We start from the raw sequence: 19,151 nt of genomic DNA on the forward strand, positions 1-19,151 counted from the left end.
CTGAGACCCAATAGGAGAGTGGGCACCTGGGGCTTCCTGGGGAGGGAGAACAGTAAGGAAGGGTAGAGGGACCTGGAAACTCAGTGGAGGAGGCGTCTGGATATTTTAAGATCTCCTGGTAGACAGGGGCCTAGGGAAGAGCCAGGGATGGGGGTGGGCAGGGATGGGAAGCAGCCTGGGGAAGGAGGGCTCTGTGGGTAGAGACACATGGGTGTGTCTGTACCCCAAATGTACACATGCACATCATTCTCCAGGGCTTCTTCTTGGAGCCTGTCTGCGGTCTCAGTCCTTCAACCTGGCACTCCAGACCAGGTCCCAGGCGGGGACGCAGGCAGAGCGGGCATCCCTGGGGGAAGGTGCTCCCCTACCCACTTTCCTTTGTCGCCCTGGTGTCACTTGCCAACTGGTAGCCTGGCAGAACCTCCTCCTGGGCCAGTTTCTCACAGACTGGATTCAAACCGCCCCTTAGATAACTGAGCGACAGGTGCCTGCTGCCCCACAGGCCTGTTAGGGTTGTTTCATGCTCTCATTCAGCACGTTGAAAATAGGTAAGGCTAGTGGAAAGTTAGTGTCCACCCCTCCCTCAACCCCGTTGTTGTGGTGCTGCTGTGTTCTTTCCTGTGGGATCAGGAGGAATTCGGTCAGGCCTTGGAACCAGGGGTTGTGGAAGTTGAGAGAGCTCTTCCTGCTTTCTGTATCCAGAGTGGTCTGAAAGGTGTAGTGTTGGCTGGTCAGGGAAAGAATGGCTACAGAGTGTTACATTTTTATGTTATCCTTCCCTGTTTCCATCATCCTTGGTGGTACAGCATTCTTATTGCCAGTGCTTAGTTACAGCAGCAGGACTAGGCTAGGCTGTGAGAGACCACACCCTTTTGGAAATGTTCTGCCCCTCTGCCTGCTTGCTGCCACTGCTTTCTTTCCTTTCTCTCTCCTTTCTCTTTCTTTCTCTCTTTCTCCGGTGCATTATTTAGTGAGATGCGGAGAATCACTTGAATGTTAGGTTTTCTATTAAGATTACCTTCCAGAGGAGAAGTTTGAGCACTTAACTGGTAAAACAGGTAATTGCGGGCCTTCAGCAGATGTTTTTGTCATTTACCTGAATTAAGGTACTTAAACACTTTGGCACAGCTCTTGTCTGGATTCTGATGACTTAGGTGATACAGTAAACACACATGTGACTAAGGATGTTAAACTACCATGAACTGAATGTCAAATTAGTCAGTGTCTTTAGAATTGTCCCCAAGGGTGTGTGTTATTCCTTGAGAAAGGAGTAGATTTAACTAAATCAAAAACGTAGGAATCGGGCTTCCCTGGTGGCGCAGTGGTTGAGAGTCCGCCTGCCGATGCAGGGGACACGGGTTCGTGCTCCGGTCTGGGAAGATCCCACATGCCGCGGAGCGGCTGGGCCTGTGAGCCATGGCCGCTGGGCCTGCGTGTCCGGAGCCTGTGCTCCGCAACGGGAGAGGCCACAGAAGTGAGAGGCCCACGTACCGCAAAAAACAAAAACAAAAACAAAAAAAACCATAGGAATCATAGCAAAATCAATTTTAGTCTCAGAAAACCTTGAAACAAGATAATCTGCGTTGTCTGAATAGTTTTAAGTTAACTAGACATTCTCTTTTGGGGGAAACAACTTTTGCTTGAAACCTTCAGCTGCTTTTAAAGTATATATTTCTTACATAATGTGCCATGGAAAAACTGATCAGGTAACAGATTTTGTGAGTACCAACTTTATGGACAAATACTGGACAACAGTATTTACAAAGCCCATTTCATGGATTGCCAAAGCAAAGATGACAGTTTATTTCTTAGAGGAATTTTGCATAGGTTTTTTTGGCTTTTAAAATTGGTAACCATAGCCCTGGATAGTAATATTCCTTACATTGTCATCTATAAATAGGGTTGGAATTGGAACTGTTCTTAAATCGTTGTTCAGTAAGAATCGGATGTACACTTACTCATGAAGTTATAAGAAAAGTTTGTAATTACTTGTAAATAATGATGATTTTCATTTATTTTACTTTAGGTGGTCTTTTAAATCTCATAAAGCTTTTTTAGACTTAGAGTTAGTGCTGCACGTGTTCAGAATTAAGGATTAATCCCATGTGGAAAATTGAATCTGACAGTGTGTTTAATTAGCACTGAATGCAGTTTTCAGGTGTGAGGCTGAGAGCCGCTCAAGAAATCCAGCAGAGTTCTGTGTGAGTTAAGTCGAGTTGGTAATGAAAGCATTGAGAGCTCAGAGCTGTACGGTGGATGTCCCCGGGGGTGGAATGTGACAGGCAGGCCAGATCTACTGTAATATTTCCCTTTTCTAGCAGTTTTGTCAAAATACTACCCATCTAGTGTAGCTGGCTACCTCTACCTTTGCATCCTTGTTAAACCTAAGTAAGACAGCTACTGGGTGTTGGTGTAATACTTGATTTCCCATCAGGAGAAGTTCTATTTTAATAAGCTTTTGGCATAAATGTTAATAGCCGCATTCCTTCATCTGGAGAATATCAGGAAGTTGGAAGCCTGATTGGAACCCCATCAAACTCTGTTAGTGGTGGATAACAATATGAAGTGCTGGTTACTGATTCTCTGTATTGAATAAGTCCCAAGCACTTGATATCTCTTCCAGTCCTCACAGTAATCCCGTGAGCTAGGTATTAATGATACCCATTTTGCTGATAAGGAAACGAAGCTCGGGGTGCAGTAACTGGTGTAGGATCCCCAGGGTGGTGAGTGGTGGTGTCTGGCTAGGAATGAGGGCTGCCTGGCTCCCAGGCCGTGCCTTTGCCCCATGGTAGGGCATGCCCGAGCCTGGGGAGGTGCTCGTGGTGGCAGACCTAGCCTGATGCAGCTGCTCAGCAGTGGGGCCTGCTGGCAGAGACTGGTTCCGCCATTCTTTACGCTGTCACCTGGATCCTGCCCCTTTCATTTGGGTCCTAGTCAGATTGTGGTTTAGGGCCGCATTCTTCAGACCTTGCAAAATTACTTGCTCTGGAGTGGGGAGGCCGAGGAAGTATCTGGTCCAGTGTCATGGGGATGGTAATGATAACCCAAGCCATGTCTCTCAATAATCTCTTCCAGAGGCAACAGATAGCTTGGGAAAGGCAACAGAGCCCACGTCAGCCATGGGGGGCAGCATAGGCAGCCCCAGTGCTGCCAGATGAAAAATCACCCATTAACACCACCCAGGTAGGAGACTGCTGCCCTGTCAGGTATGGCTACGACCAGATTCAGAATGGTCCTGGTCATACCCAGGCCAGCCTCTGTTGCCTGCACCCCATGTCTGACCCCCTGGTCTCCAGGCCCTTCCAGAGTGAACGTTACCCTCCAAGGCCTGTCTGTCCCCTGAGCTTAGGTCCCAGAAACACAAGCTGCTAGAGAGAATCTGGTGTCATTGCCTCAGGGACTGGGGTGCACCTGCCACCACACCCAAAAGCAGGAGAGTGGGGCTCGTGGGAACCTGTAGTTGAGTTTGAAGCAGTCCTGACAATGATTGCACCTCAGCAGCACTTCCCGCGTACTCCCCGATGGGATTGACTGGAGGCGGACCCTGGGAAAGCAAGGCACAGGAGTTCTCCTTTTACAGTGTGCCTGCTGTTGTTTTCTTAAAGACCCATCTCAGAAAGGCTCTCAGCTGCAGGCGAGACCTGATTTCAGCATATTTTAAGGAAAACCTTTCAAATGACAGAACTATACTATCTGTGTTCCAACCACACGTACATGAGGTACATTTAAAATTTTTGAAGTGTGGATTTTGAATTTTCATTTTATCCATTTTAGAGCTAAAAGTCAACTCACCAACATCAGAGCATAAGTTAATTCCTAACAGAGATTTTTTTCCTCAACATATTCTGTTTCTGAATTTTTTTAAGGTTTATTTTATATTTTGTCTTTTGTCTGGATCTACCAATGTGTGTATTTAGAATGATCAGAACAAATACATCAAATTTAAAAGCATTTTCAAATGATCCTTTAAAATTCTTTTTTCGTGTGAGTGTAATTGGTGTTCTTTTATGTGGTTTTGGAGGTAAGGAGACAAAGACCACTGATCTGGATGAATAACTGAGCAGTCCTAAAAAGTAAGGGAAACGTGTAGAAAGGGTATTTATAAACCTCGTATTCATTCCTTATTTTATAGTCTATATTTTATATTCATTATTTTATATTCATTCTTTCTCTTTTCTTTATTAGTAAATCAAAAGTTTGTGAACCTTCAGATCACGGATTGCAGATGGTCTAGTAAGGAGCAGACACATACATGTGTGAATACCATCTAAGATAGAGGATAGAGGGTCTGTCAGGGGAGGATCAAAACAGCGTGCGCACCCCACCCTCCCACCTGTCATTGACACATGGCACTGAACCCAGAGTGGCAAGTCTTCCCAGTTTCCCAGAGAACCCACAATAATTCCCTGTCCTACGTGAAATCCCCCAAATTTTAAATAGCAGAACCAAAGTCAGACTGTGAGCCAAATGACACCTGTTTCCACTTTATGACCTTGCTTTCTGTTCTTAGAAGTTTAATCACAGAAGGATAATGTAGAAGACATTATAGATACATTTGATAATTAAAAGGAATAGTATGTATTCCAGCTAGAAGGAGGAGCCCTCCTTTTTGACTGGTTTTAGTCGATTAAGAAGGTCGTGGGGTTTTGCGTGTATGTTAAGAAGATAATACCAGTTTTTGTCTTCATCACGGCTCTGAGCTGTTCAGATAGCTTATTCATCTAAGGTGAGAAACGCTGTCTAATTCAAAACAAAATTAGGAAGCTTTGACAAAACGCAGGGACTTTTTGCTTGTTTCTTTTGTTTTTTTGTATGTCTGTGACACCTTAAATCTGAAGTGTGCTCTTTACTCATAGGCTATTCTAGAATCTTGGTAGGAAAAGCTTTTGGTACCACCCAAGGTCTAACTGGTGGGTAATTGTTCCCTTGTTCTGTCCCTTGTACTGTGGGATCCGCACACCAGCTGGGAACTGACATTCTCTGCCTGTCCTTTTCTCTTATACTTGCGTTAGAGGGTAATTCTAAGCTTGCCAGACTTTTCTAGCTAGAAACTTCATTTGTAAATATTTGGGGGAACGGGACTTTTTTTTTGGTACATATTGTGCTTTGGGCAGGTTTTCTTTCCCCCCAGAGGTAAGTTGCATTTGCAGCACATCACTGTCCGCTTGCATATTTAAATTAACTGTTGACTAAGAATTGAGAATTGCTTCACTTTGGTTCTGTAGCACTTTGTAGTTTGGAAACTCACTTTTGTTGACTGAGGTTAACTCCTTGTGAGTTTTGCTCTCTGGGAACAGAAAGAACTATAATGTCTAAGACTCTTGGAATGAATGTTTTTAAAATAGATTTTATTTATTTATTTATTTATTGGCTGTGTTGTGTCTTCCGTGGCTGTGCGCGGGGCTTTCTCTAGTTGCCGAGGGCTTCTCATTGCGGTGGCTTCTCTTGTTGCAGAGCACAGGCTCCAGGCACGCAGGCTTCAGTAGTTGTGTCACACGGGCTCAGTAGTTGTGGCGCACGGGCTTAATTGCCTCGCGGCATGTGGGATCTTCCCGGACCAGGGCTGGAACCCATGTCCCCTGCATTAGCAGGCGGATGCTTAACCACTGCGCCACCAGGGAAGCCCGGAATGAATGTTTTTTAAAAAGCCAGTGGCTTCTTTTAAATTTTGAATGTCATTGCTTGAATCAGGGTTGGTGGTTCGACGTCTGTTGTACTTGCTTATGAGAAACTCACACTGGCTGTCTAGTCCCACCTCCCTCTGTTGACACGAGAGGCCCATGTGCTAGACCAGCATAGATGTTGCTGTGGAGGTTTTTCTGCCCCTTAAAGCAGCAGGAGAGGGCTGGAACCACAGATGAGCCCTCTCTGCCCAGAACAGCATTTCACCTGTTTGGTTCATGGCAGCAAAAAGGCACGGCCGTATTGATCCTGGTTGGGCGTCCTCTCACTTGCACTGCTTCTGGGGAGGGCGAGTGTACATAATGCTTTCTCTTTAGCTTAACCAGCATGTATCAACAAGATGGCATTCTTAAGCATCTGACCAGCGGGGCTAACTATGCAGCCACCTTCCATGTGAGCACCACGTTCCTTTTCAGAAGGACAGAAGAGAATTCTGGGAGTTCCACTGCCAAACAGAACATGGCTCACCCTCAACGCTCAGGAAACTCCCGTCACGAGTCTCTGGAATCCCTGCCTCGGGAACACCAAGCAGCCCAGTGGCTCTGTCTTGAGGAGCTAGGCTGGCCCTGACTGGGAGCTGGAGACTCCTGACTACATTTTAAAGAAGGCTGCAGATGGGCGTAAGGGAATGAAATTCTCCATCATCTTCCCAAGAGCCCAAGGATTTAGTTCTCCAGATCCCTTTCCAGGATGTCTTCCGGGAGTACCTGGGTCTGAAATGGATATTTAACATGGAGAGTACATATAAGGCTTTCGTGGAAAAAAAAAAAAAAACTTCTGTTAGAAAAATCAGAATTGTTATGGGAATGAATGTATGGTATGCTGTATGTTTTGAATATAAAACCCTTGTGGGGGGCTTCCTTGGTAGCTCAGTGGTTGAGAGTCCTCCTGCCGATGCAGGGGACACGGGTTCGTGCCCCGGTCCGGGAAGATCCCACATGCCGCGGAGCGGCTAGGCCCGTGAGCCATAGCCGCTGAGCCTGCGCGTCCGGAGCCTGTGCTCTGCAACGGGAGATGCCACAACAGTGAGAGGCCCGTGTACTGCAAAAAATAACAATAAAATAATAAAACCCTTGTGGGGCTTCCCTGGTGACGGAGTGGTTGAGAGTCCGCCTGCCGATGCAGGGGACGCGGGTTCGTGGCCCGGTCCGGGAAGATCCCACATGCCGCGGAGCAGCTGGGCCCGTGAGCCATGGCCACTGAGCCTTCGCGTCCGGAGCCAGTGCGCCGCAACGGGAGAGGCCACAATAGTGAGAGGCCCGCGTACCGCAAAAAAAAAAAAAAAAGCCTTGTGAACTGAAATGCCAAATGAAGTCATCTCTCTGGGTGTATATGTATGCATGTACCCACAAAATAACAAATGTGATCTTACTGCCAATAAAACGGGTTTGAAAATATCCTCCCTGATGAATGTCTTGAATGCGCATGTTAGCCTTGGGTATCGCCCTTCACAGTGCACCGTCTGAGCTCCGAATGTTCCTCAACCCTGTGAGTAGTCACAGACGCACCTGGGAAACTGAGCTAGGTCAGGATGCCGGAGCCGAGGTTTTCTCCCCATAGCACTGCAAAGTAGGTGATCGTTGAGGTTGCGATTTCCAAGTGCTAGGAACTCAGGTTTAACCCCTCCTTCTGGTTTAGTTTCTGCCATTGGTGGGGGGGGGTGGGGGTCCTTAGGAGGAGGGTTGATAGATAAGTGGGTGAAGAGCTATGCCCTGGAAGGAAGAGTCCATGATTTAAAAAGAAAACACTATGTAAGGTTTCTCAGCACTGTGGTTCCACAAAAATCTTTCTTCCACTTGATTTTTTTTTCTCATACTCTAAATGTTTTGATTGTGTTTGTGTGCTCACTGAATGATTCTTTGAAAGCAGTCTGCAACAGAGATCATTGTTACAGCAAACCCAGAGTGACTTGTCTTTCCTCCTGACCATCCCTGTGACATTTCATCACCTGCCTGTAGATTCCTCTGATGCGCCCTTCTGAAGTGAGGTCTACACTCAAGGTGCAATGTGTCCTTACGATTGGCCTTTTAGGAGCAAGCAGAGCGTGTACCAGAGAGTTTCCTGGGTCGGGGAATGTGACCTCCCCAGACGAGTCCCTTCCATCTCCAGGCCTCCGTGTCCCCATCGGTTAGGTGACTCACTGAACAAGCTCATATCCCTGGGTCTTGCCAGCCTTGCATTCTCAAATCTTATCTAGACGATGCACCCAAAGAAGCCTGACTCTCCAAAACAAAATTCAGACCAAAAATCCTGCGACCCAAAGACAAGGATGGCAGCCAGGACTTGTGAGTCTGCGTCACACAGATGTGCTTCAGTCCCACTCTTCGTGAGCCAACAGGTGCCGGTGCTTTCTCCCCAGCTTCCCGCCTCAGCTCTTCTCCCTGCCAGGCAGGCGGCACTCACCGGGCCCTTGTTGTCATGGGGACAGTGGCCCTGGGCTTTGTGGTGCAGCGGCACCCTCTCCCTGTGAGCAGCAGGTGACTTCAGACAGCAGCAGCACAAGCTTAGGCCCCTTGCTTGAGGGGAGGCTTCACCGAGAGTATAAATGTGTGACTCTGTTCTTCAACAACTATTCCCAACTCCTTGCTCTTGGTCGGGGCTGAGAATTGGTAGCCTGCAGACCATGTTTGATTATCACACCAGCTCTCTTCGGCCCGTGCAGTGGGTTTTTTACTTGCTATATTTGAGTTAGGTGCCAGTATTTTAAAATTGGGAGACTTTCCAAAGATTTCTGGTATCGTTTAAAATGGGAAGATCTGGCCACTCTGGGCTGCGTGGTGAGCTCCTGTGCGAGGCACTGTAGCACATGAGTTCTTGTTTGTCACGACATCCCGAGAGGTAGGTGTTCCCATTTTACAGGTGAGTAAACTGAGACGAGGAAAGAAGAAGTGACTCGCTCAAGGCCCCGCGGTGAGCCAGAGCCAGGACTGGAAGCCAGGTGGTGTGGCTCCTGTTCCCATGCCAGCTGCTGGACTGTGGCTCTCCTCCCAGTTCCTAAGCCTGAAACCCCTGTGAGCTCTTCCTTGATCTTGATCTTGGTCCTTGGTCCTCATGCAGAACCCTCGTGTCCTCAGCCTCTTCTCTTAACCTTGCTCTAAGGGAGTGTCTCATTTGTGCCTGCAGGATTTTCATGCATGGAGGTGACTGACGACAGGGGCCGTCTTGCCACTGAATGAGGATTTATTACATTTTCCGAGAGAAGGGAACACACCACACCACACAGGGGCACGTAAACTTTGCCTTTAATCTCAGCAAATGCTTTTTGCTCTCCCATTCAAGGAGAGATTCTTAAGCTGGGGCCTGTGAGGCCCCAGGTGATTACCGGCAAAGCTGTGCCATTTCCAGGGAGTCACAGCTTTCATCTCATTAGTAAAAGGACCCAGAAAAAGGCTATTAGAAACTGACCTCTTACCAAAGGGAGCCGGAGAAGAGGTGTGGGGACTCTCCCTTCAGACTTGGGGCAGGGAGCCTGGGCGGGAGTGACAGCTTCTGCTGCTGACTCACCTTCCTGCCCCCTACCTTTAAATGTTAGGCTCTAATCCCTGATCCCCAACCCTGGGCACCCCGACCTTGCAGGTCTGAGTTTCTCAGATTGTTCTCTGTGAGGCCGTCCTGGGCGCTGTGGGGTGTGGAGCAGCATCCCTGGCCCCCATCTACTCGATGCCAGGAGCCCCCCAAAGTGACAACCACAGATGTCCTCAATATCACCCCCTTTCCCCTGGGGGCAGGATCACCCCAGGTGAGAACCCCTGCTCTAGATTACCTAGGCTTTGACAACCATATGGGCCATGCCTGAGGAGTCTCTCCCATGAGCTATTTTTTGGTTAGCTCAACTCCTGAAACCTCGATGTGGTAGATTGGTTGCCAAAACACCCCTGTCCTTTATGTTGTTCCTTCTTATATCCACGCCCTTTCCACTGTGACCATGCAGCTCTTCCCATCTAGAAATTATCAATACATCCATTTCCCTGGCCCTCGAGCCTGGGCTTCCTTGTGCTCCTCCTTGGCCCGTAGATTGCAGCGGAAGAGATACTGCCATAGACTGAAGGTTTATACACCCCCCGCCCCGCATTCCTATGTTGAAACCTAACCCCCAAGTTGATGGCATTAGGAGGTGGGGCCTTTTGGAGGTGATTAGGTCATGAGGGTGGGGTCCCTTGTGAATGGGATTAGTACCCTTTGAAAGGGACCTCAGAGAGCTCCCTTACCCCTTGTGCCATTTGAGGACACAGCAAGAAGATGGCTATCTATGAACCGGGACGCAGGCTCTCACCAGATACTGGTCTGCTGGTTCCTTCATCTTGGACTTCCCAGTCTCCAGAACTGAGAAATTTCTGTTGTTTATAAGCCACACAATCTATGGTATTCTGGTGTAACATCTGTTCGAGCTGCCAATCCTGTCCATGCCTGTTCTAAGCGTAGACCTCCAGAGCCTTTGCACACGTCCTCTCCATCTTGGGGGACCCTGCCACATGAAGGGCCCCCAGCTGGACCACTGGAGGAGAAGATACTATCGGGAGGAGGGCTTCAGTGCCCGTTGGACAGCCAGCTGCCCTCCAGAAGTGGAGCTGCCTGCTGCTGACCTCAGATGCAGCCCAGCCCAGCCTACAGAGTTAGGAACAAAATAAACGATGGCTGTTTTAAGCTGGGGATCAGCAAGCCTTTTCCTAAAAGGTCGGAGAGTAAATATTTTCCATTCCAGGGGTGTCTTAGTTCAGGCTGCTGTGAGAAAGTACCACAGACTGGGTGGCTTGTAAACAACAGGAGTTTATTCCTCTGGAGGTCTGCGATCAGGGTGCAGGCAGGGTTGGGTTCTGGTGAGAACCCTCTTTGGGTTGCAGATGCTGACTTCTCACTGTGTCCTCGCCTGGAGGAGAGCGGAGTGGGGAGGCAAGCTCTCCTGTGACTTTTATAAGGGTACTCATCCCATCACGGGGGGCCCCACCCTCATGACCTCATCTAATCCTAGTTACCTCCCAAAGGCCCCACCTCCTAACACCATCACATTGAGGGGTAGGGGTTCAACATAACAATTTTGGGGAGACACAAACATTCAGTCCACAACAGCGGGCTACACTGGGTCTGTTGCAGCTACAGAGCTCGGCCACTATAGGGCAAAAGTGGCTGAAAGCAATACATAAACAGGTGGGCATGGCTATGTGCCATCAAAACTTTATATTTTGACACTGAAATGTGAGTTTTGTATAATTTTCACGTGTCATGAAATAGTACTCTCTTAACTTTCTCCAACCACTTAAAAATGCAAAATTCATTTTTTGCTCATGGGCTGTGCAAAAAACAGGCAGTGGGCAGATATGGCCATACTTGGCCTAGCCGCCTTTTAAATCCCTTCCATTTCTCCCTTTATCCCTTCCGTCTGGGCTCCACTGTGCTGAGCCCTCTCCTGAGAAGGGCACGAGTCCCATGGCACGTGCACCCTCCCCAGCTTGAGGGCATCCACGCTCCACTTCCGCAGAGCTTGCTTAGCTAAATAAAAGCCAGGCAACACGTCATCCTCCCGGACCACAAACAGCTTTGTGTTGCCCTGAGCAGTTACTCAGGTGGGCCTACTGTTCCCTTTGGGGTCACAGCTACCACTTTGACCATAGTCATGAAACGTTTACTTGACTGCTTTGCAAGCCCCGTTTTGGGTGTCTGCAAAGCCCTCGACCACCGGGAGCTGACCTGGCTGAAATTTGCATAGGTGACCTGAAGTGGCCTCTGTGTATCAGCTTTGCCCTCAGCTTCTCCCCTCTACAGCCATCACCACCTGTCTAGTCTGCTCGAGCTGCCATAACAAAACACCACAGACTGAGTGGCCTAAACAATGCACGTATTCGTCACAGTCTGGAAGCTGGACATTCAAGATCCAGGTGCTGGCAGGGTTAGTTTCTCCTGAGGCCTCTCTCCTTGGCCTGCAGATGGCTGCCTTCTTCCTGTGTCCCTGTGTGGTCTTCCCTCTGTGTGGGCATCCCTGGTGTCTCTTCTCCTAAGGATGCCAGTCCTATAGGATTAGGACCCCACCCTTATGGCCTCATTTAATTCTTTAAAGGCTCTATCTCCAAACACAGTCTTATTGGGGTTAGGGCTTCATGTGAATTTGAGGGGGGGCGGGCACAACTCAGTCCACAGCACCACCTTAGCATCCTGAAACAGGACAGATCTTGTCCTGAGATACCGTGGTGACTCCGGATTGCTTACTGGATAAAACTCGGATTACTGGAGCCCACCATCCAGTCTCCTGTCACCCACCCCTCCTCTGTCCCTCAGCACACAGGGCCATTCCCCTGTCAGCCCCTGTGCTCTTCTCCCTTTCCCACATGTGTGCCAGGCCCTTCTCTCAGCCCAGGGGGCTGCATCTGAGCCCCTCTCTGGAATCCCAGTATTCTTCATAGGTGAGGCCTTTTCAGGCTCTGGGTTGGAGGGGGAGGCTCCTGCTGCCTGCTGGGCTGTCAGCACATCCATACTTCTTCCAGACGGTGTGTCTCTGTCTCCCCCGCCCCTCCCCCAGTGTCTCAGCTGTTTGCTTCATCCTGTCATCTGAGTAGAAGGGGGCAGGGGTGACCTCCGGTGAGATCAAGGGCGTTTCAGCATCCCACATAAAACTCAAAGCTGATATCTACCCTGACCCTGTACGCCTCACAGCCAATCAGTCTGCGCAGAGCTGTGACGTTTGCAGGCCCTCGTAATAAAACTGACTGGAGTCACCCTGCAGGGCACGGGAACACCTGAGATTTCCCACCACTGAGTTACATCAAGACCAAACGGCTTGGACGCCCAGCCATCTGTGGGCAGACTCTCCTTTTGTCCTTGACTTTGGTCTAGCTCAGTGGTCTTCAAACCTCAGGGTGCATAAGCATCACTACTCAGGGTTGTATACAACCAAAACATGTCCTGAATTCTTAGTTTACACCCGCAAACGTGCTGTCTCGAGCCTGATCCCGAGTCACAGGGTAGCCCGCAGTGTCCCGGTGATCCTTCTGGAGTAGGGTCTGGACCAGCTGTAAACCAACACATGACATTGCCCATCTGCAGCTGGGGACTCAGAGCTGGTGCCCTGGGATTGGGCTTGTCCTAGACCAGTGGTTCTCACCCGGACAGTGTCTGGGGAAATCTGTGCTTGTTTGAACTGGGGACACCTCTGGCATTGGGCGGGTAGAGGCCACGGATGCTGTTCCACAGCCCAAAGTGCCCAGGATGGTCCCCTACAGAGAGTGATCGGGCTGCAATGTCAGCATTGCCTGGATCGAGAAACCCTGCCCTAGACAGAACAGGCTGTTTGATCTCCTGGCCTGGAACAAGGACAACAACTGCCCGCCTCACCGGTTCCCTAGGTGGACCCCCCACCAGATGGAGACACAGCTTTTGACCTGAGCTGGGTCACTGCGGGAGCAGGTGAAGAAAGCCCCAAGCTTGTCTCTACTCCCTCAGGCCCTCAGCTAAAGGACAAGACTTGCCCTCCACCGCAGGAGACACTTTGCCTCAGCACCCTCAGTGGGCACCACTTGGTGCGCTGGGTCTTCAGGACTGGGGGCGGAGACCCTTCTGGAGGTGGAGGCCATTGGCACGCTGGGAAGCCAGGCAAGAAGGAAAGCATCACTGCAGTGCTGATGGCCTCTTACCCAGCAGAGGCAGCAGGGCTCAGTCCAGAGAGTTCCAGGTCTGCGCTCACACTTGGACTCCAGCACTCCCGCCCTTGCAGCTTGGGCAGCTCAGACCCCTTTGTTGAGCCTTCTGAGTGGCTTCAACGGTATGGCTTTTTATCGTCCTCCCAAAGCCCATCCCATCCGTTTTCCTTGCCGGTTTGGGTTGGTCCACACCTCTCCCATGTGACTCAGGAGAAGGTGGCCCCAGCTCCAGGTTAAATCCTTATGGATCTGAGGCAGCCATCCTCACCCCATTCTCCTCAGCTGTGCCCTGTTTGGAGCAGGTCGTGTGGGACCCAGGCTGGACAAGAAGCCATGAGGGGAAGCTGGCACGAGAAAGCATATACAGAACATACGTAGAACATGTGTAACAGTAGAAAATGGGGAATAGCATGTGGTGGTTGAAAAATATTGCCATAAATTCTCATATTCAGTGTTTATTAAGAGAATTCATATTCCAGATTCCCATAAATAAATTCACTCCTCCCTTCAAAAGATGGTGCTTAATCCTCTCCGCTTGAGGGTGGGTGTATTTAGTGGTTCACTTCTAAGGCAGAATGTGGCAGAAGTTGTGCCATGTGATGTCTGAGGCTCATAACAAGGATAGCTTCCACCTGGTCCTTCCTCTCTCTCTCTCTCTGGCATCTCTCATTCTGGGGGAAGCTGGTCGCCATGTTGTAAGAACACTCAAGCAGCATCGGGAAAGCACCAACCATGTTAAGGAGCCATCCTGGAAGCAGATCTCACTACCCCCACTACGTCCTAGCCAACTTCTTTTTTTTTTTGGCCGTGCCGTGCAGCATGGGGAACCTTAGTTCCCCGACCAGGGACTGAATTCGTGCCCTGCATTGGGGGCGTGGAGTCTTAACCACTGGACTGCCAGGGAATTCCCCCAGTCGACTTGTTATTGGCAACGTCTTAAAGACTCTGAGTCAGAGCCCATCCACGCCACTCTCAAATTCTGACCGACAGAATCTGTGAAGATGGTAAATATTATTGTTTGCAGCCACATCGTTGGGGGGAATTTTTTAAATTGAAGTATAATCACTTACAACATTCTGTTAGTTTCAGGTATGTAACATAGTGATTTGATATTTTTATACATTACAAAATGATCACCACGATAAGTCCAGTTATCATCTGCTACCATGCAAATTTATTGCAATATTATTGACTATATTCCCCATGCTGTATATTACATTCCTCAGACTTAACTTATTTAAGGACTGGAAGTTTGTACCTCTTAATCTCCCTCACCTATTTAACTCATCCTCCCAACCCCCTCCCTACTGGCTACCACCAGTTTATTCTCTGTATCTATGAGTCTGTTTCTGTTTTGTTATGTTTACTCATTTGTTTTATTTTTTAGATTCTTCACATAAGTGGGATCATGTGGCATTTGTCTTTCTCTGTCTGACCTATTTCACTCGGCAGAATACCCTATAGGTCTGTCCATGTCACAAATGGCAAGATAATCATTCTTTCTTTTACGGCTGAGTAATATTCTGTCGTGCATGAGTACACGTGCATGCACACGTGTGTGTGTGTGTGTGTGTGTGTACCTAAGTATCCGTCGTTAGACAAATGGATATTTTATTTATCCATCTTCTTTATCCATTCATCTATCGGTGGACACTTAGGTTGATTCCATATCTTGGCTTTTGTAAATAACGCTGCAGTGAACATAGGGGTGCCTAATCTTTTTGAATTAGTGTTTTTGTTTTTCTTCAGAAAAATCCCCAGAAGTGGAATTGCTGGATCATATGCTAGTTCTATTTTTAATTTTTTGAGGAAGCTTCATATTGTTTTCCATAGTGGCTGTACCAATTGACATTTATTGGGGGTAATTTTTAACTCTGCAATAGAAACTGATATATAATATAACTACTTACCAATAGTAAAATAGGCAAATGAAATACAGCCAAACAAATGGATAGCCTTCACAGTTTGAGAGGCCCAGGGCAAAAGTACAAATGGAAGCCAGCATGCCATGTCTAAATATTTCAACATTATAGACCAAACTGGCAAAAGTTAAATACAGTATGTTCTGTCCCACCTACCTTAACAAATATACCTTTCTAATGACCAAGAAGAACAAAAAGAGTGATGCTAGGTTTACAGTTGTCAGAACATCAAAGGCTATCATTACTGTGCATGTCTGGGCATTCTGGTGATGGGCTGATGATGTTTGGGTGTCTTAAATAAAAACATACTAATTCATAAATGATGATATATTCTGTAAAATGTATTTTAGGTGCCTTCAGTTCAGCATGAATGATGTTTGTGTAATCAAGATCTTCATGTCATTTGAGTTTTGTTACAATAATGACTCTGTCATGGGCTGACTTGTGTCCTCTTAAAATTCATATTCGGGTGTTAGGTATTGGGGATTAGGGCTTCATTGCTAACTAAAGAATGTGACTGTAGGAGATGGGGTCTTTAAAGAGATAATTAAGGTAAAATGAGGTATTAGGGTGGCCCTGATTCAATATGACTGGTGTCCTTATAAGAAGAAGAGATTAGGACATAGACACACATAGAGGAAGACCATGTGAAGATGCGAGGAGAAGATCCCTGGGACCCCGGCGGGCCAGGACCCCACCTGCGATTGGGCTGCTCCCACCCACCATTTCCCAAATGCCTGACTGTAGGCCATACTAAGATTTCCTGAGCACCTGCTATGTGCCAGGTGCCACTGTCGTGCTGACAAATAGCTTGGGACCCACCTCAGTTCCTGTGGCTTCGTGTTGGTGGAAGGATTGCGTCAGGCGGTGCTGGGAGGGAAAATCAAGCAGGTTGAGGGGCCAGGATGACGGGTTACAGGGCCCTGCTGCTCTCCAGCAGGGGCTCAGGAAGGGCTGCAGAAGGAAGTGAGGAAGGGAGCGAGCAGGTGTGGGAGGGGATGGGGGCAGAGGGCGTTGGGAGGGTTCTGAGCAGGAGGCAGAGGTGGTCAGGTCTGTGCTTTGAGCGGACCCCTCTGGCTGCCAGGAGGACGAAGAGATGCTGGCTAGGAGATGGGCAGGGCCGATGCAGCGGGCTCTGCTTGACCCTCAGCAGCGCGCTTCTCTCTCCCTGGCAGGTCCCTCAGCCCCCAGGATGGCCTGGATAACACCCCCCCCCAAGTTGTCCCCATTTCTCCATGGCCCTCCCCACTGGGCAGTGAGCCACTTTGGGGGGCAGGAATGACACTGCAAGCATCACACGTGAGTCTAGCATCGGCCCAGAATGTGTGCGAAGGTGCCAGTGGACAAGTGCTGCCAGCCGTCGTCCCTCTGTACTCAGGTCTGCCTGCCTCTGAGCTGCGCACACGCCTTGCCTCATCCCCTGCGGCAGCGGTCCCCAACCTTTTTGGCACCAGGGATCGGTTTCGTGGAAGACAGATTTCCCATGGCCAGGGTGGAGGGGATGGTTCAGGCAATAATGCAAGCGACGGGGAGTAGCAGATGAAGCTTCACTCGCTCTCCTGCCCGCTGTGCACCCCCTGCTGTGCGGCTCAGTTCCTAACAGCCCGGCTGTGGCCCGGGGGTTGGGGACCCCTGCCCTACAGGGTTTGCGGGAACTTCCTTCTTTTAAAAATTGAAGTAGAGTTGATATACAATATTGTATTAGTTTCAGGTGTACAGCAAAGTGATTCAGTATTTTCTTTAAAGACCTTTTCCGTTATAGGTTATTATAAGATACTAAATATAGTTCCCTGTGCTCTACAGTAGGCCCTTGTTTATCTATTTTCCATATAGTAGTGTATACCTGTTAATCCCATATTCCTAATTTATTCCTCCCTCCCCTCCCCTTTGGTAACCGTAAGATTGTTTACTATGTCTGTGTGTCTGTTTCTGTTGTGTAAATAAGTTCATTTGTATTATTTTCAGATTTGACATATAAGTGATATCATATAATATTTGTCTTTAACTTACTTCACTTAGTATGAGAATCTCTAGGTCCATCCATGTTGCTGCAAGTGGCAATATTTCATTCTTTTTTTATGGCTGAGTAATATTCCATTGTATATATGTACCACATCTTCTTTATCCATTCCTCTGTCGATGGGTGCTTAGGTTGCTTCCATATCCTGGCTGTTGTAAATAGTGCTGCAGTGAACATTGGCGTGCATACATCTTTCTGAATTAGAGTTTTCATCTTTTCTGGATATGTATCCAGGATTGGGATTGCTGGATCGTACGGTTGCTCTATTTTTATTTATTTTAATTTTTAAAGTTTTTGGCCGTTCCATGCGGCTTGTGGGATCTTAGTTCCCCGACCAAGGATTGAACCCTGGCCCTCAGCAGTGAAAGCGCTGAGTCCTAACCACTTGACCACCAGGGAATTCCCATCTATTTTTATTTTTTAAGGAACTTCCATACTGTTTTCCATAGTGGCTACACCAATGTACATTCCCAACAACAGTGTAGGAGGGTTGTAGGAACTTTCTTACATGATTCTTATTGGTACTGGGCTAAACTCTCTGCCGATACCCTTCCCCGACAGACGGACTTTTACATTTGAGGACTGTCTACTGGGTGACTGATATTTAGCGGAGTGAGGAGCGCGGGGATCAGAAAGATCTGGGTCTGAATCCGGCACTTGTCACCTGTCCTCAGAGTTTCATCTTCCAGACAGTGGGGACAGACCAACAGATGTACATACAGACAGCTGGCAGTGCCTTCTCTAAGGGCAGGAAGGTAGGGATGGTGTGAGGCAGACAAAAGACCTCAGCTCTGGGCTTCCTGCAGAACGAACCACAAGCAAGAGCTGGTTCTTATAGGTAAAGAGTTCTTAGTTTAGCGTTAATCGACCTTCCATGATTTTTCTCAACTGTGAAAATGGGGACCAGGCTGGCTCCGAGCACTCAGGGTTGCTGTGAGATTGTGTTAATTCATGAAAAGCGCTTCCAATGGCGCCTGCGCTCACAGAAGAAAGGTCTTGGACTGGAGGCATCCAAGTGGCTGATGTCTAGTGTCAGATGGCATTTTTGTGCTCAATGCAGGTTCTCGAATGCCAGGGTCTAACGCTGCTGGGTTGTCTGTTTATCTGTGGTTCTAGCGCCCAGCCTCCGATGGCTTTTCCCGTCCCAGCTGCTGGAACCAGCTTGGCCGTTCAGCCTGCTCCTGGACTGGGCCCTGCCTTGATCCCGTTTCCCGAGGCCGCCCAGCCACCCAGGCCCATCACTCCAGCAGGGTACGGCGGGTACCAGCCCCACCCCGGCCAGGACCTCGGTTATGGCGGCCAGCCCCAGGAGCCTGTGCCAGCGGCCACCACGGCTCCCTCCTACCAGGTATCAGCCCGACTTTTCTCTGCCCAGCACCAGTCCTTCCTTGAAAACGCAATCCAGACGGGCCATCACCCTCCTGATGCTCCCATCCCTGCCCTTAGAGGGGATGGAACTTTCCCCGCTTTCCCAGGCCTTTCCAGTGCTGACGATGCCCCCTTCCTGACCCCAAGCTCTAGGACCGCAGATCTGGCAGCTGTGTTTCCACATGGAATCGCCAAGGCATCCCACGCTCCATGTGGCCCAACCCCCTGAGCCTCTGTCACCCACAGCTTGTTCGTGATTTGCTCGGCCAAGCTCGTACCCACTTGGCTCCGTCCCCTCCCTCCTTTACTCCCCTTTGCTTCCCCAGGACCTCTGGGACTTCTCCCAACCTCCCATCCTGAGTTCCTGTCCTGCTCCCAGGGCCTCCTCCTGGCCTCTTGGTTCCGTCCTCACCTCCATGCAGTTAGTCCCTGGTCCACGCAACAGCTCATATCTCCCTGTGAACCAGAATCCAGCCGTGCTCCCTGTTGCCCCAGCCCCTCCCGGCGCCCCCGGCCCCGCCTGCCCCCCCA

General features: G+C 49.1%; 1 protein-coding gene across 1 annotated transcript in view; it reads left to right on the top strand.

Annotated features, from left to right (window-relative positions):
• The first annotated feature begins 7,107 nt into the window (after positions 1-7,107).
• ZFR2 (zinc finger RNA binding protein 2) overlaps positions 7,108-19,151 on the top strand; it is a 36,870-nt gene continuing 24,826 nt past the window's right edge. The window contains exons 1-3 of the mRNA XM_024746024.1: positions 7,108-7,170; positions 8,071-8,159; positions 18,369-18,600. Coding sequence (XP_024601792.1) covers positions 7,108-7,170; positions 8,071-8,159; positions 18,369-18,600 — 384 coding nt within the window. The remainder of the gene's footprint in view (positions 7,171-8,070; positions 8,160-18,368; positions 18,601-19,151) is intronic.

The sequence above is a fragment of the Neophocaena asiaeorientalis genome, unplaced genomic scaffold (assembly GCF_003031525.2).
Source record: "Neophocaena asiaeorientalis asiaeorientalis breed wild unplaced genomic scaffold, Neophocaena_asiaeorientalis_V1.1 scaffold357, whole genome shotgun sequence".
Lineage (NCBI taxonomy): Eukaryota > Metazoa > Chordata > Mammalia > Artiodactyla > Phocoenidae > Neophocaena > Neophocaena asiaeorientalis.